Source organism: Chiloscyllium plagiosum, chromosome 19 (assembly GCF_004010195.1).
Source record: "Chiloscyllium plagiosum isolate BGI_BamShark_2017 chromosome 19, ASM401019v2, whole genome shotgun sequence".
NCBI lineage: Eukaryota > Metazoa > Chordata > Chondrichthyes > Orectolobiformes > Hemiscylliidae > Chiloscyllium > Chiloscyllium plagiosum.
In genome coordinates this window covers 14,376,886-14,393,538 of record NC_057728.1, presented here as the reverse complement: position 1 = coordinate 14,393,538, position 16,653 = coordinate 14,376,886, and the positions used below count along the sequence as shown (strand labels likewise).

Below are 16,653 nucleotides of genomic sequence, written 5' to 3'. Positions count from 1 at the left end.
AGCTGAAGTGTTGAGCCACTGGGTGGTTGGGTTGGTTGTTCCGGGTGTCCCAGAGATGTTCTCTGAAACGTTCCGCAAGTAGGCGGCCTGTCTCCCCAATATAGAGGAGGCCGCAGCGGATGCAGTAAGTGATGTGTGTGGAGGTGCAGGTGAATTTGTGGCAGATATGGAAGTGTCCCTTGGGGCCTTGGAGGGAAGTAAGGGGAGAGGTGTGGGCACAAGTTTTGCATATCTTGCGGTTGCAGGGGAAGGTGCCGGGAGTGGATGTTGGGTTGGTGGGGGGTGTGGACCTGACGAGGGAGTCACGGAGGGATTGGTCTTTTCAGAACGCTGATAGGCGACTTGCGGAACGTTTCAGAGAACACCTCTGGGACACCCGGACCAACCAACCCAACCACCCCATGGCTCAACACTTCAAACATCGATTCTCCTGCTCCAGCATCTGCAGTCCTCACTTTCTCCGAGACAGGAGAGATGCATGTAAGACTTTTCTCTGATTTACGAGTCTAGAACTAGGGGACACAATTTCAAAATAAAGAAAGGAAGCCACTTAAGACTGGGTTGAAGAGAAACATTTTAATCAATGATAGTGTATTTTTGGTCCCTGGTTGTTTGATGTGGGCTTTCCGAATTGAAGGAAATATTTCAGCGATTGTGAAAAGAGGACATTAAGTGGTCATTAGTGGACAATGTAAGGGTTTTGCTCAACCCATTAGTGAGTGAATAGGTTGCGCAAAGCTAATTTTTAAAATTCATTCATGCGATGTGGGTGTCACTGACTAAGCCAACATTTACTGTCGATTGCTAATTGCTCAGAAGGCAATTATAACGTTCATGTTGCAACAATATCATCTGTTGTGGAATATTAGCAAAAATGATAATTATATAAATCCTGAGTAGGAAGCTATTGAACTAGAGGAGGTGTAAATTAGAATTCTGTAGTCTTCCAAGAGCAGCATCCCTTCAACTCTGCTCTAATAAAGTCACCTTGAATCATTTAGTTGCAATTAAAAATGTTCAATACAGCAGGTATAAGATAAAGGTCTATGTACAGTTATTGTGGGATTAGCCCTTGTTCCTGTGCTTATATTCTTCAGGAAATATCGAAATGGATTGGGGGCGGGGAAAAGTTGTGGAGGACGAGGGCGAGGTTTTTAACTTCAGCCCAAATTGGTACACTGTGATTGGCACACCCATTACGACTATCAAGAACCACGGTTGGGAGGCCCAAAGCTGTATTCAGATAGATTGGTGTGGAATGTATTGATTCACTCAGCTCCTGACCTCTTTATAGTCTTGGTTCAAACTTGGCCAAAAGTGTTGAATTCCAGAGGTGAGGTGAGGGTATAGACTTTTACATCAAGGCCACAATCGACTGAGTGTGCCATCAAGGAGCTCCAGTAAAACTAGAATTAATGCATATCAAGGGGAAAACTCTCCACGAGTTCAATTCATACCTGATACATTGGAAGATGGTTGTGGTTGTTGGGGGTCAGTCATCTCAGCTCCGGAACATCTCTGCAGGAGTTCCTCAGGGTAGTGTCCTTGGCCCAACCGTCTCAGCTGCTTCATCAATAACTTTCCCTCCATCAAAAGGTGAGAAGTGGGATGTTCATTGCGCAATCACCAATGTTTAGCACCATTCCCAATTCCTCAGGTACTGCAGCAGTCCATGTTCAAATGGAACAAAACCTGGACAATATGCAAGCTTGGACTGAGAACCTGCAACTGACATTTGCACCACATAAATGCCAGTCAATGACCATCTCCAGTAAGAGACAATCTAACTACCAACCCTTGACATTAAATGATGTTTACTGAATCCTCCATATCCCCATCCTTGGCATTACCATTGACCAGAAATTCAACTGAACTCACCACATAAACACAATGGCTACAAGAGCAGATCAGAGGCTAGGAATACTGTGGCGAGTAACTCACCTCCTGACTTTCAAAGTCTGTCCATCATCTACAACTGAGTCTGCTTGATTGACACTATATCCACAAGCATCTACTCCTTCCACTGCTGACACTTAGAAGCAGCAGTGTGTACTATCAAAAGTTGCCCTCCAGAAATTCACCAAAGATCCTTAGATAGCACCTTCCAAACTCTCAAACACTTGCTTCTAAAAAGGACAGAGGCAGCAGATGCATCATCTGCAAGTTCCCCTCCAAGCCACTCATGATCCTGACTTGGAAATATATCACTGTCCCTTCATTGCCACTGGGTCAAAATCCTGGAATTCCCTGCCTAATGTAGACTGAAGTGGTTCAAGAAAGTAGCTCATCACTACCTTCTCAAGCTAACCTAAGGATGGGTAATAAGTGCTGGCCAGCCAGAGATGTCTATGTTCCATGAGTGAATAAAAGGAAGTAGCATTCCAAACATAGCAGCATGAATTGTCGAGCATTCTAATTACAGCATGTATTCAGACACCTCTGTCTAAGTCATCTGTGCAGACCAGATATCGTTGATTTAGTCCTATTTGCCAGCATTTGGCCAATTTCCCTGTAAACCTTTCCTATTCATGTACCCATCCATATACTTCCACCACCTCCTCTGGCTGCTTGTTCTATGCACACACCACCCTCTCTGTGAAAAGATTGCACCTTGGGTCCCTTTCAAATCTGTTCCCTCTCATCTTAAACCTATGCCGTCTAGTTTTGGACTCCCCTACCCTGATAAAAAGACCTTGACTGTTCACCCTATTCATGCCACTCATGATATTATAAACCTCTATAAGGTCATCCCTCAGCCTCAGACATTCTGGGGGAAGAAAGCCCCAGCCTATTCAGTCTCTCCCTATAGCTCCAACCCTGCAGTTTCAGCAACATCCTTGTAAAGTTTTTCTGAATCTTTTCAAATTTAACAATATCTTTCCTACAGCAGGAGACCAGAATTGAATGTAGTGTTCTAAAAGGGGCTTCACCAGCGCCCTGTAGAGCCATAACATGATTTCCTCAATGCATTGACCAATAAAGGCAGGTGTGTGGATGTCTTCTTCATCACTTGTCTGCTGCAACTCTACTTTCGATGAACTATAGAACCCCTAGGTCTCTTTGTTCTGCAACACTCCCCAGGGCCCTACCATTAAGTGTATATGCCCTGGTTTGTCTTACCAAAATGCAACACTTCACCTTTATTTAAATTAAACTCTTATCTGCCACTCATCGGCCCATTGGTTAAGGAGTGATCAAGGTCCTGTTGTACTCTAAGGTGATGTTCTTCACTGTCCACTACATCATCTATTTTGGTGTCATCTGCAAATGTACAAACCATACCAACTATATTCACATGTAAATCATTTATACTTATTATGAAGATGTGGGTGTGCTGTACCTTTTAAGAGAGTTAAAAACTAGCAGAACTACCTGACAGCACCAAGTGTTCTGAATAAGATGCGATTTAACATGTGGTCCAGCAACTAGGGTAGCTGGTTGCCTGGACACAAAAACAAATTTGAATTAGGCCAGTCAGTTTAAATTATACCCAAAACAAATGTTCTCCCCATGTCTGTGTGGGTTTCCTCTGGGTGCTCTGGTTTCCTCCCACAGTCCAAAGTTGTGCAGGTCAGGTGAATTGGCCATGCTAAATTACCCATAGTGTTAGGTGCATTAGTCAGTGGGAAATGGGTCTGGGTGGGTGACTCTTCGGAAGATCGGTGTGGACTTGTTGGGCCAAAGGGCCTGTTTCCACACTTTCGAGAATCTCATCTAATCTAATCTAAAATCAAACTCCAATCCAGTTTGAATTTAGTATATTGACAATATTAAAAGCCAATGACACAATCCAATGCTTTGGGGGTATAAGACCGGGGAAAATTGAATACTTGGTGGAGAACTGCCAAAAGACCAACAGATGTAGGCTGCTAGTTAGAACACTCTGAGAGGTACCTGTCTAGAGAAGGAGTTTGTACAGAGAAAAACATAACACTGATCTGGAGAGCAAATCTACAGAGGAAGCTATAAAAAGAAGATTCAACTGCTGGCTGGTTTTGAAATTTGAATTTTTGGTAAATTGTAATCAGGTGTTTTATCAGACTAGTATTGTAGAAGGGGATGGTAAAAGATAGGTTAGAGAAGGGAGTTGGATATAGTTATTACTTCATTATTCTCTGTTATACTTTAAAAAATAAAGTTGTTAATTTTTACTTTAAATAGTGACCTTTGGGATAGTTCTTGGCCTCTCGAATTTTCACAAATTCCTGCATGGGGTAAATCTTTTCTGTGCTACGCATTTACATTTGGGGGGGGTGGGGGGGGAAGTGTTACGCCTGTTGTTAATATACTGTTGACAAAAAGCAGTGGAATCCAGCACCATGCAGCACACTGCTGGTCACAGGCCTCCAGGCCAATAAACATTCCTCTACTTCTGCCCTCTGTCTCCTACCTTCAAGCCAATTTTGTATCCAGTTGGCTAGCTCTTCCTGGATTTCATGTGATCAAACCTTGTTAACCACTCTACCATGCGGAACCTGGTCGAACGCATTGCTGAAGTCCATATAGACAATGTCTATCGTTCTGCCTTTTTCGATCGTCTTTGTCACCTCTTCAAATAACTCAGTCAAGTAAATGACGTATGATTTCCCACTCACAAAACCCATTTTGACTATCCCTAATCAGGCCTTGCCTTTCCAAATATGTGTAAATCTGTCCCTCAGAATCACTTCCAACAACTTACCCACCACTGAAGTCAGGTTCACTGATCTTTTCCTTCCCACCTTTCTTAAATATTGGCACCACATTAGATGCCCTCCAGTCTTCTTCTCATCTGTGGCTATCGATGATTCAAATATCTCAGCAAGGGGCACAGCAATCTCCTCCCTAGATTCCCACACAGTTCTGGGATACACCAGATCATGTCCCCAGGATTTGCCTACTTTTATGCATTTTCAGACCTCCAGCACCTCCTCTTTTGTAATATGGACAGTTTTCAAGACATCACTATTTATTTTCCCAATTTCCTAGTTTCTATGTCCTTCTCCAGAGTAAGTACTGACTTGAAATATTTGTTTAGTATCTCACCCATCTCCTGTGGTTCCACACATAGACAGCCTCATTGATTTTTAAGGGGCCCTATTCTCTACCTGTTACTTTTTTGTCCTTAATATATTATTGGAATCTCTTTGAATTCTCCTTAATGCTATTTGCCAAAGCCACCTCATGTCTCTTTTTTTGCCCTCCTGATTTGGTTTAATTATTTTAAAGGCTATTGAATAGACTTGAATAGAACTTGGCTTTGGAATTTTACAATGGTCCATTCAACCTGGAACTGCTGACCTCAATAAAGACATTGGCATCGAAAGAGATTTGTATTCCAATTAATTTTCTTTCTACCAGAATTGAAAAATAGTATTCTGGTGCACTGTGTCACCTACTTTCTCTTCTGGTACATTTAAGGTTATAAAATAAGTCTCTAACAGTAGAGATAGCAATGAAAAGATAAATATTATTATTCAGTTGACGGTTGGACAAAATACTTAATGCACTTTTAGCAAAATTATTATAGAATTTCATTTTGAATGGTGTAAAGGATTTTAATTTTCCATGAATAAATTGCTACCCAGCTTCTGTACTGTAAGTGTGTTGTGCAGCAACTTTCAACAATTGACCTCTGGGACTGAGTGCAGGTTCATGATAATTTAATCAATTAAAACATGTAGAGAGTCTTTTCAATCTAAATAGTAGAAGGGTTCTGAGAAATATGGAGAGAAATTCAGTGTTCTTATACGATGTTGGTCACATGTGCATCTTCACTATCCAAATTCCAATCTTGCTTCATACAAAGATAAACAGATGTCCATTCTAAGTCATAGGTTCATGTTGTTAATATTTACTTTAACCGGTTAAGGATCATTTAATTTTATGGTGGTCTGCCCCAATTCTTATCAGTGACTGTCACTTTCTAAACCCCATTTGACTTTGAATGTTTTGTTAATGCTAACTTCTTGTTTGTACAAGGTTCGTTTACAGATTCCTACTGATACTAACTTCTAGGGATAAATGGTTCACTTGGGCATTTGCTGACTGCTACAGAAGAATAATTAGTTATCCTCTACATCTTACTCCCTCTAACAAGAGCTATAATAACCTTCTTCGATACCACCTTTCATTCCTAATTTTGCTGTTCTGCTTATTTATTTGATTAAACCAGAACCACTCTTAAAATGCCTCGGATGTAAAGAAAGGTTTGGACTTCAAAACATATTTGGAAAGGACAAACAATAATGTCTTGATTCTGATTAGAAAGTCCTTCATTCAACTTAATCAACTTGTGCTTTCTTTTAATATAGGTGTTAGTCTTGGGAAATAAGAGAGACCTTCCTAATGCCTTGGATGAGAAACAGCTAATTGAAAAAATGTAAGCCTTTGTTTTTTCTTTTCAGAATATTTTCAAATACAGAGTATTAGTGAAGATAAATTGATTAGATTTGCAATGGAATAATCTCACACCTTCCTTACAGAGAGACTAGAATTTTCCATTTTGGCAGGTTTCAGGGATATCTTGGTCAGGACAAGAGTTCTGTCCCTGTAGATTTTTCTGGGGTCAAGCCATATATTTAAATAAGATTCCTAGTCTCCAAAAAAGATTTTAAAAATTTAATCTTTTTCTTCTAATCAACCTGTTCAGAGATATTATTACACCTCCCACTCCATGGCTAGGGACATTACCACTGTGCCACAAGAGGGTGTCTGGTCTCCATTCGGCACTGTGTCTCTTGATATCTTCATGTCACTGAATGAGTTGCAGATAGTCCATTTTAAATTGAAATCAAGTCTAATTATGCAGCAAATCAAGTCTATGTAAACAAAGCACCACAGCAAGCAATCTTCTGCGTGATAGAAAAAAGCTTTATTGAACTACAGTAAATAGAACTTAAAACTGAAATGGTACCAATGTATACTGATAAAAGCAGGAACATCTCTTCAACAAAGTACATGTATGAACAATGAAAATATACACAAAATAATTTCCTTTTTTTAGCAATGTTGTCCCCAGGCTTGATCAATAGAACAATGTCCCAGTCTCAACTATCCTAGTTGTGTAGAATGCTGTCACAATATTCTTGGGGAGTGCATTGGGATTTAGAATGAGCTTAGTTGAAGAGAGCCTTGGGATCTGTCATAGTGCAGAGTGGTGGGCAGTTTGCAGGTTGGACACAAAAAGGTATAATCAGAATAAAAAAAAATCCTAACAAGGCAAGCAGTCCGAGAGCATAGTTCCCATAGAAAGTCTGGACCTTCATATCCATGGCAGCAGTCTGTCCAATTTTTTTCCAAAATAACCTTAATGGATTCTCTCATACTTGTGTGACTTAGAAGGCATTATAGTTGATATTGAAGTACATTTTTCCTGGATTTATACTGCATACCTTTATTCTTAGGAATTTATCTGCTATCCAGGATCGAGAAATCTGTTGTTATTCAGTGTCCTGCAAAGAGAAGGATAACATTGGTAAGTGCATCTGGTTCTATTTAGCTTTGTATTTCGCATTGAATTCAAACTTCAGCACCATAGACAGCTCTGCCTGGGATAATGGTCCCTCAAACAGCATCACAGTTGGAATTAAAGATACATTCGTTCTTAACTGTTAAACCCATCCAATACTGGATGATTTAGAAAAGACAGGTTAACCTCTGCTTTTATGCTTCACTTCCTCCATTGATAATTCATTAAACTTCTCTGTTTTTATACTTATCTACAAGTGTGAGGAGCTCATGGATTTCACAATGTTTGTAGTAATATGTTCAATTGTCATTGGTGCCTTAACTTCTGTCCACTTTGCCACCAGGTTGAGCCTCTGTCAAGGTGCTGCTTCATCTGACTCTAGTCCCGAACCCATACCCTTCACTAATTTCTCCAATATCATCCTTATTGCCCTATATACCTTCATGCCATCTCCAGCTCATTCTGGTTAAACATAGGGAAACCTGAACAATAATGGTTCTTTTATCAAATGCCACACTTCTTCTTTTGACTTCCTGCTTCCTGAACCCATACCCTTCACTAATTTCTCCAATATCATCCTTAATGCCCTATATACCTTCATGCCATCTCCAGCTCATTCTGGTTAAACATAGGGAGACCTGAACAATAATGGTTCTTTTATCAAATGCCACACTTCTTCCTTTGACTTCCTGCTTCCTGACTTTTGTTTTCTTAGTACTCTGTCAGAAAGACTGCTTAGTTCATTATATTTCCTGTCTCTGACCTTGCATCAACACAACTGCTAGTAAAACTATAATCTAGATCTTGGTTACCTCAACATTCCATTATGCCATTTTTCTCTTAGCCATTCTTCTGTTATTTAGCTTCTGAAAATATTGCCATGTCCAAATCATTCCTGCCCAACTTCTCATCTATATTAGGTCCTTTAAGCTTATCACCATAGTTCTTGATTATCCTCATTGCTTCTTGACCCTCACAACTGTAATTTAAAACTTGCTGCCTGCTCCCCTAAACCTTTTTATTTATTCTGACCCTTTTTGTGCATTTCCCTTCACTGCACCATTGACAGCTATATCTTCAGCCATCTAAGTGCCATGTGTCTCTAGTTCCTCCTGTAAAACTCTCCATCTCTGTCTGTCTGTCTGGCTCTCTGTCTCTGTCTCTGTCTCTCTCTCTTCCCCCGCACCCCTAAAGACAATCCCTACAACCCACCTCTATAACAAATCTCTTGATCACTCTTTGTAATATCCCCTTCACCTTAGTATCACTTGTAGCTGATTACCTTTAGGAGGCATATTTATAGCAATAGTGCTGTTTAAATGTTTGCTTTTGTTGCTTAATAATGATTTCCACATTAAATGTCAGCTAATCGTAGTGGTTAAGTATCAGTAAACATTTTAAAAAGCATATAATTAATATAATGGCCAGGATTGTTGCATTTTATTCTATCTGTTTCCTCGCTTAATTTTCACTTATTCTGTTGTTTATAGGAAATGTGAAATACCATGTAATGCTTATGTTTGCCTTTCACTATTACATTTTTAAGAGGAACTAACTTTTTAAAAAAACTGACATCTTTCCCCAACTTGTACTAGTTCCCCAACTAGCAGCATGTAGTTGCCGAGTAGGAAATGTGAGAGTAGCCCTTTACTCTCTTGTATAGAATGATATTGTCATCTTGCTGTCCCATCCCCATCTTCAAAACAAAGACATAGCAAGCGAGAGAAACAAACACAGAAAATGCTGGAGAAATTCAACAGGTCCAACAGCATCTGTGCAGAGAGAAACAGTGTTAACATTTCGAGCCTGATATGACTATTGTCTCAAAATGCATTAGCGTCAGAATATACTGTTGGGAAATTGCTATTGTATCCTCTGAAATGATTAGTTTACTTCTGGTCTTCCTGATATTTTTGCTTCGTTCTTTTTGTAAAAGCTACTGAGCTAGGCCTAAGATTTATATTATGTTGAAGTTAACAGCGGTGCACTGCTGCGCAACAGGATAAAGTGCTATTCCTTGCTGTCAATTGGATATTTGTGGTATTTTATGTTTAAATGCTGTGTTTACATTTTGATATGCCTGTGAAGGAAATAGCCACACAAAACCACATGCCAATTTAAGCTGTCTTCTTTTTTGTTTCTTTCTCCTTTCCAATATTTCCCATGAACAGAATAAACCTGTTCAATTTTTGGACAGGACATTAAAGCTCTCTGCATCCAGTAGTAAACTAATTAAATGGAAACTTTCTAAAGCTTCAGTTGTTGTATTAATTCACTTGGGCTGAAGCCCATAACACTTGTGCAGCCTCAGCAAAGAGTAAAGGCCTCTTCAATTCAGCGACTTGGTCCCTGAAATGAAATCCCACTAGGCAACCAATGACAATGCACAGCAAAGAGCAGTGTACAAGACGTTGGCTTTGAATGATCATATTCATAACTGGTTGAAAACGTTTTTGCCAAGTCATTGCATTTCATCTGAAAGGGGGAGAACATGACGTACAACAAGTATGGTGAATGACCTCTAAGAACAGCACTTCAATTTAGTGAACTGTGAGAATACAAAGACCAAACCACACAGAGACCTAAGTGAATGCTGAAATGCGTCAATAGATTTGCAGTATTGTATCTTAATCTGTAGTGTGTAGATTCTGCACATTCTATCAATACTATTTAACTTGTTCAGACATGTTATGACACATCTTCAGAGCAGGTGAGACTTGAAGCCAGGTCTCTGGCCCTGAGGTAGGCAGACTACCACTGCAGCACAATGTGCAGCCTTTTCTGTATGTTCTAAAACGTCACTGAGGCATTTAATAGAAATCTTAGAGTTAGATCTTAAGGTCTTAGAAAGTAAAGTATGTTAATACAAAAGGAAATTACTGCAGATGGTGGAAGTCTGGAGTTAAAGCAGAAAATTGTTGGATATACTCAGTAGACCAAACAGCATCTGTAAGGAAGACAGTTAACATTTTGGATGGATGATGACCATTTATCAGACAATGGAAAGATTGATTTATAACAGGTTTTGAGTAAGTAAGGTGGGCGAGAGGAATAGAAGAACCAAATGGAAAGTCTGTGACATACTAGGTGGCGAGGGAGGCAAATGACAAAATGTTTTGTGGAAGTGGGCAAAGAAATGGAAGGTGTACCGTCTGAATGAGGTTTGAATGGCTGGATGTCAACCATCTGAGTGCTGGAGGGAGGAATAGAAGAACCAAATGGAAAGTCTGTGACATACTGGGTGGTGAGGGAGGCAAATGACAAAATGTTTTGTGGAAGTGGGCAAAGAAATGGAAGGTGTACCATCTGAATGAGGTTTGAATGGCTCAGATGTCAACCATCTGAGTGCTGGAGGGATGATGATACCCAAAAATTGGTGAAGCTGGCTATAGAGTTATCAAAAGGAAGATAAAAAGCTTTTGATTAAAATGCCAACTGAGGTGACTGATGGATTGAAACTGTGGGCCAGTCCAGCTTTGAGATTGAGTGAGTTTGATCTGCTCAAGAGAGTGCATATACAGTGTGTGGTGTTGACAGAGGATCTTCAGATACAGTGCGAACAGCAGTTCAAGGAGTTCTGAATATGTAGGAGATAACTGTGATTCTACTTCTTCCACTTGCTAAAAACATAGATGTATCTATCTTAATAAAAACCAAAAGAGCTGCACATGCTGTAAATCAGAACCAAAAATACAAATCGCTGGAAAAGTTTTGTGTCGAGTTCTGAGGAAGGGTCACACGATCTGAAACGTTAAGTCTGATTTCTGTCCACAGATGCTGCCAGACTTGCTGAGCTTTTCCAGCAATTTCTGTTTTTGTTTCTATCTTTTGTTCAGTTCAGCTGAAGGAACATTATTAACCTGGCTAATTAACATCATTTCTTTCCTCTGTTTCTACCTGACCTCCTGAGTATATCTATCTTCATAAGTTTATATTTCAAACTGAAGTATGATTTGTGCGTAGCATACTTTTGCAACTTGCATAAAACCTTGTATCCTGGGCACCAAGATATGTTACTGAGCTACTCAGCTAAAAGTCAGATTTAGTTCTTGTTGTGTCCTGAACTCAATGATCCCAATAGGGGCAGTAGTTAGATGTCCCATTTTACTTTTGTACACACCAGTGTCAGGTAGTATTGAGGTATACAAGCTATTGATTAGCCTGGCTAACAATCGCTTTTAGGGTGTGTGTATCTGAACAAAATCCATTTAGGTCAAATATTAGGTTTCTGTAAACGTCAATTTGAAGTTTTCTTCAGCAGCAGTGATCAGTTGTAGAAAACCAAGACTAGAAAATTTGGGGGTGGGTCTGTTCAATTTAAAAGTAAATTATTAAGTTTTGATTTCTCTGGTTGGTGTTGGGAGAAAAAATATACAAAACTGTGAGCAAAATACAATTGCTCATTCACAAAGTTGGATGTGATTATTACAAGGAATAGTATTCAACAAGAGAGTTGTTTCTGGTCTCCCTGGTAGTGTGGTCAGTAATCTACAACAAATCCTCAAATTCTTTATTGCCCTTTCTTCATTTTGTTGACATAAGTTGGTTTGTTCTTTTCAAAAATTGTATTTTTCAGGATCTTATTTTAACATTTAAGGGGTAGATTTTCATCTTGGGTAGGGTCTGAAAACAAGCATCTTTTCATAGGTCATCCATCAGACTCCTTGCCCCATATTCAACTCCATTCACTTCACTGTCAGGACAAACAGATAGTTGGCCAGTCTAACATAATGTGAAATTGAACTCAAAGCTTCAAAAACTCATATTTCAGTTGGGTTTCAACCACGCTCTTACATCCTGATCAGTACAGAAATGTCTGTTGATAAGCTTTCCAGAATTTCCCTGCATCTTGGCAGCTGCAAGCATGTTGCATTGACAGCTTAAGTTTAAATTCAGCTTGGTTTAGTGAAAAGGATTTTTTTGTCTGAATCAGAAAGTTGCCAGCTAACCTAACTTGTCACCAGCTCCATCAGGGGAACTGCTTGGAGTGTAATAAGAAACCCGATTAAGAAGGGTCACACCCAGGGTTTGGAGATGGAGAGGGACCCTAGAAGTCAGAAGGGGAATGAAGTACCAGGTTCTGTTGGGCTGGAAGAAGGTGGAAGTGGTTTCATGTGGAAAATGGGACATCCCTGAAGAAGGGCTTATGCCCGAAACATCGATTCTCCTGTTCCCTGGATGCTGCTTGACCTGCTGCGCTTTACCAGCAACACATTTTCAGCTCTGATTTCCACCATCTGCAGACCTCATTTTCTCCTCAAACATCCCCAAAGTATACAGGGCACCTCCTGGCGAAGAGGTGTCCCCTTCCTTTCCATGATTTCTTATGTTGGCCTATCCTTTAAAATATTTAAAGCCTGTCCACTCCTGTCTGACTGCCTACATCATCAATATTTTGGCACGGTCTGTATTATTCGGATCAATAGACTTGCTACCATTCCTAAATGTCCCTTAATTATTTATTTAAATATGGGTGGGCAGGGCTACTAATGCCAGTGCCTGCCCACTAGCACACTGTGAGGGTAGTTTGGGGGTTGGGTTGGAAGGCAGTGGGCCTATTGCATGTAGCCTATTTGTCACCACCATCCCATCCATCAAGAACACACACTGCTTGTAACATCCTGGCCCCTGTTACAGACTCTAGAAAGTCATAATATTGCCTGAAGTTTCAAAGTTGATGCATTTGTTCAGAATTTAGGAATGATCAAGGAACTATTTGTCTACTGAGTATACCTTAAACACCATCAAATAGTACACAGGAGATGGTGGAGCAAATTCTCCCGCCAAGTACCAAACAGTGCAAAGATTACAGATTCAGGGAAAACACGGGACCTCAGTTATCCCAATATAGATTCAGAAATTAATAATGAAAAGGGCAGAGGGAGAGAAGTTCATGATTTGCATACAACAAAGCTTCTCAACATCAATATAGTTCCAGAGCAATGAGGAAGGATGTTGCGAAACTTGAACGGTTCAGAAAAGATTTACAAGGATTGCCAAGTTTGGAGGGTTTGGGCTATAGGGAGAGGCTGAATAGGCTGGGGCTGTTTTCCCTGGAGTGTTGGAGACTGATGGGCGACCTTGTAGAAGTTTGTAAAATCATGAGGGGCATGGATAGGGTAAATAGACAAGGTCTTTTCCCTGGGGTGGGGGAGTCCAGAACTAGAGGGCACAGTTTGGAGGTGAGAGGGGAAAAGCTTAAAAGGAACCTAAAGGGCAACCTTTTCATGCAGAGAGTGATGCGTGTGTGAAATGAGCTGCCACAGGAAGTGGTCGAGGCTGGTACAATTACAACATTTAAAAGGCATCTGGATGGGTAAATGAATAGGAAGGTTTTTGAGGGATATGGGCCAAGTGCTGGCAAATGGGACTAAATTTAGGATATCTGTTTTAGAAATTGGCTAGCTAAAAGAAGACAGAGGGTGGTGGTTGATACGAAATGTTCATCCTGGAGTTCAGTTACTAGTCGTGTACCACAAGGATCTGTTTTGGGTCCATTGCTTTTTGACATTTTTTATAGGCGTCCTAGATGAGGGCATAGAAGGATGGGTTAGTAAATTTGCGGATGACACTAAGGTTGGTACAGTTGTGGATAGGGCCGAAGGATGTTGCAGGTTACAGAGGGACATAGATAAGCTGCAGAGCTGGGCTGAGAGGTGGCAAATGGAGTTTAATGCAGAAAAGTGTGAGGTGATTCACTTTGGAAGGAGTAACAAGAATGCAGAGTACTGGGTGAATGGTAATATTCTTGGTAGTGTGGATGAGCAGAGAGATCTCCGTGTCCACGTACATAGATCTCTCAAAGTAGCAACCCAGATTGATAGGGCTGTTAAGAAGGCATACGGTGTGTTAGCTTTTATCAGTAGAGAGATCACGTTTTGGAACTTTGAGGTCATGCTGCAGTTGTACAAAGATCTGGTGTGGACGCACTTGGAGTATTGTGTGCAGTTCTGGTCAGTGCATTCTAGGAAGGATGTGGAATCTTTGGAAAGGATTCAGAGGAGATTTACCAGGATTAGGGTGTAGCTTTGCTCGCTGAGCTGTAGGTTTGATATCCAGACATTTCATTACCTGTCTAGGTAACATCCTCAGTGGCGACCTCCAAGTGAAGCGAAACTGTTGTCTCCTGCTTTCTATTTATATGTTTGCCCTGGATGGGGTTCCTGGGGTTTGTGTTGATGTCATTTCCGGTTCGTTTTCTGAGGGGTTGATAGATGGTATTTCGATCTTTGTGTTTGCTTATGCGTTGTATTTGGAGTGCCAGGCCTCTAGGAATTCTCTGGCATGTCTTTGCTTAGCCTGTCCCAGGATAGATGTGTTGTCCCAGTCGAATTGGTGTTTTTTTTTCATCCGTGTGTAGGGCTACAAGGGAGAGAGGGTCGTGTCTTTTTGTGGCTAGCTGGTGTTCCTGTAACCTGGTGGCTAACTTTCTGTCAGGGACTGCCACAAACACTACGTAGGACAAACAGGAGGGATCAGAGTAAAAACGGGGTGCCTTAAAAAAATTTGTACCACTCAAACTGAAGAGTCAAGTATCTATGATGGCCTGCATCCTAGATTGCTGAAGGAAGTAAAGTGGGAAATTGTGAAAGTTCTGACTGTAGTCTTCCAAACTGCAGTGATGCTGGAGGACTGCAAATGTTACACATCAGAAAATGAGAGAGGACAAACTCAACAATTGCAGTCTGGCTAATTAAACCTTGGTGGCAGAAACATTTCTAAAGGCAATAGTCTGAAAGAAATTTAGTTGGTATTTTGAAAAATAATAACTGAATGCCAACATTGATTTGGATAGATTCATAGAGATGTACAGCATGGAAACAGACCCTTCAGTCCAACTTGTTAATGCGGACCAGATATTCGAAATAAATCTAGCCCCATTTGCCATCATTTTGCCCATATTCCTCTAAACCCTTCCTATTCATATACCCATCCAGTTGCTTTTAACTTTTAGATCTGGTCTATCATTTTCCATTATCACTTTAAAATGAATAGAATTATGGTCACTAGCCCCAAAGTGCTCCCCCACACACACCTCAGTCACCTGCCCTGCCTTATTCCCAACAGTAGGTCACATTTTGCACCGTCTCTAGTAGGTACATACTGAATCAGAAAGTTTTCTTGTACTCACTGAACAAATTCCTCTCTCCATCCAAGTGAGGGAAGTAATATTTGACTTACTTGGCTGTGTTACTTTGTAAAGTAACAAAGTGAGTTGATGAGACGGATCTGGTTGATGCATGTGTGGGCTTTCAAACCTCATTTGATAAAGCACAATGTATTAAAATTGAAGCCTATGACTTGAAAGATAAAATGTCTGGTGTGGGTACATAACTAGCTAAGGAACAGAAAGCACCAACTTGTGGTGAGTGATTATTTTGTAGATTAAAGACATGTATTCAATGTTGTGTTCAGAGCTTATTAATGCAAGGTTTGGAGCTGGTATAACTGGTCTCCCTGATTATATATTGTGTGTATACCTTAGGTAAACAGGATATACAGAACAGCATTATGAGATCAGCCATCAATCACATTGAATGGTAGAGCAGACATGATGGGCTAAATGGCCTACTTCTCTCCTGCATCTTACAGGCATCATTTTAAAGTTTGCGTATGTTGTGAGATCTAGAGATATACAGTGCAGTGAGAGGGCAGATAACAGACTCTAGGAAGATTGGTGAAATGCAATTTAATGCAAATAAGTGTGAAGTGATTCATTTTGATTGGGAGAGTGAAGAAAAACAATGCAAAGTAAATGATACAATTTAAAATTCACTTTTGTGAGAATGTATGAGTCAGAGCAACTAGGAATTTATGTACAGAAGTCTTTAAAGGTGGAAGACAAGTTTAGGAATCTGTTTAAAAGGTACATTTGATCCTTAGTTTGATGAGTGGAGACATGGAGTATAAAAGGAAGAAATACTAATTTTTTTGAGCAGAGATTAGTTCCCAGCTGGAACATTGTGGTAAAATTGTCAGCATAACATGTTAGGAAGGATATACAAGCCTTGGAAAGGATGAAGAGGGGTTTTACAAGTTTGGAATGATGGTCTTCAGTTACATGGGAAGATGAGAGAACCTGGGGTGGTTCCTTTGAAGCAGAGAAGGTTATGGAGAGAATTGAGGAGGGGAATTCAAACTCTTGAAGGATTTTGATAGAATAACTGAAGAGGAATTATTTCCAATGACAGATGGGTGAATAC

The 16,653-nt window shown here is 40.3% G+C and overlaps 1 protein-coding gene across 2 annotated transcripts in view; it reads left to right on the top strand.

Annotated features, from left to right (window-relative positions):
* Window positions 1-16,653, top strand: part of LOC122559532 (ADP-ribosylation factor-like protein 8B-A) — a 93,793-nt gene that overhangs the window by 71,949 nt on the left and 5,191 nt on the right. The window contains exons 5-6 of one of the 2 annotated variants that reach the window (XM_043709139.1): window positions 6,294-6,361; window positions 7,386-7,456. In XM_043709139.1, coding sequence (XP_043565074.1) covers window positions 6,294-6,361; window positions 7,386-7,456 — 139 coding nt within the window. Of the gene's footprint in view, window positions 1-1,097; window positions 1,218-6,293; window positions 6,362-7,385; window positions 7,457-16,653 lie in introns of those variants that run through there. The other variant, XM_043709140.1, reaches the window with a different exon arrangement.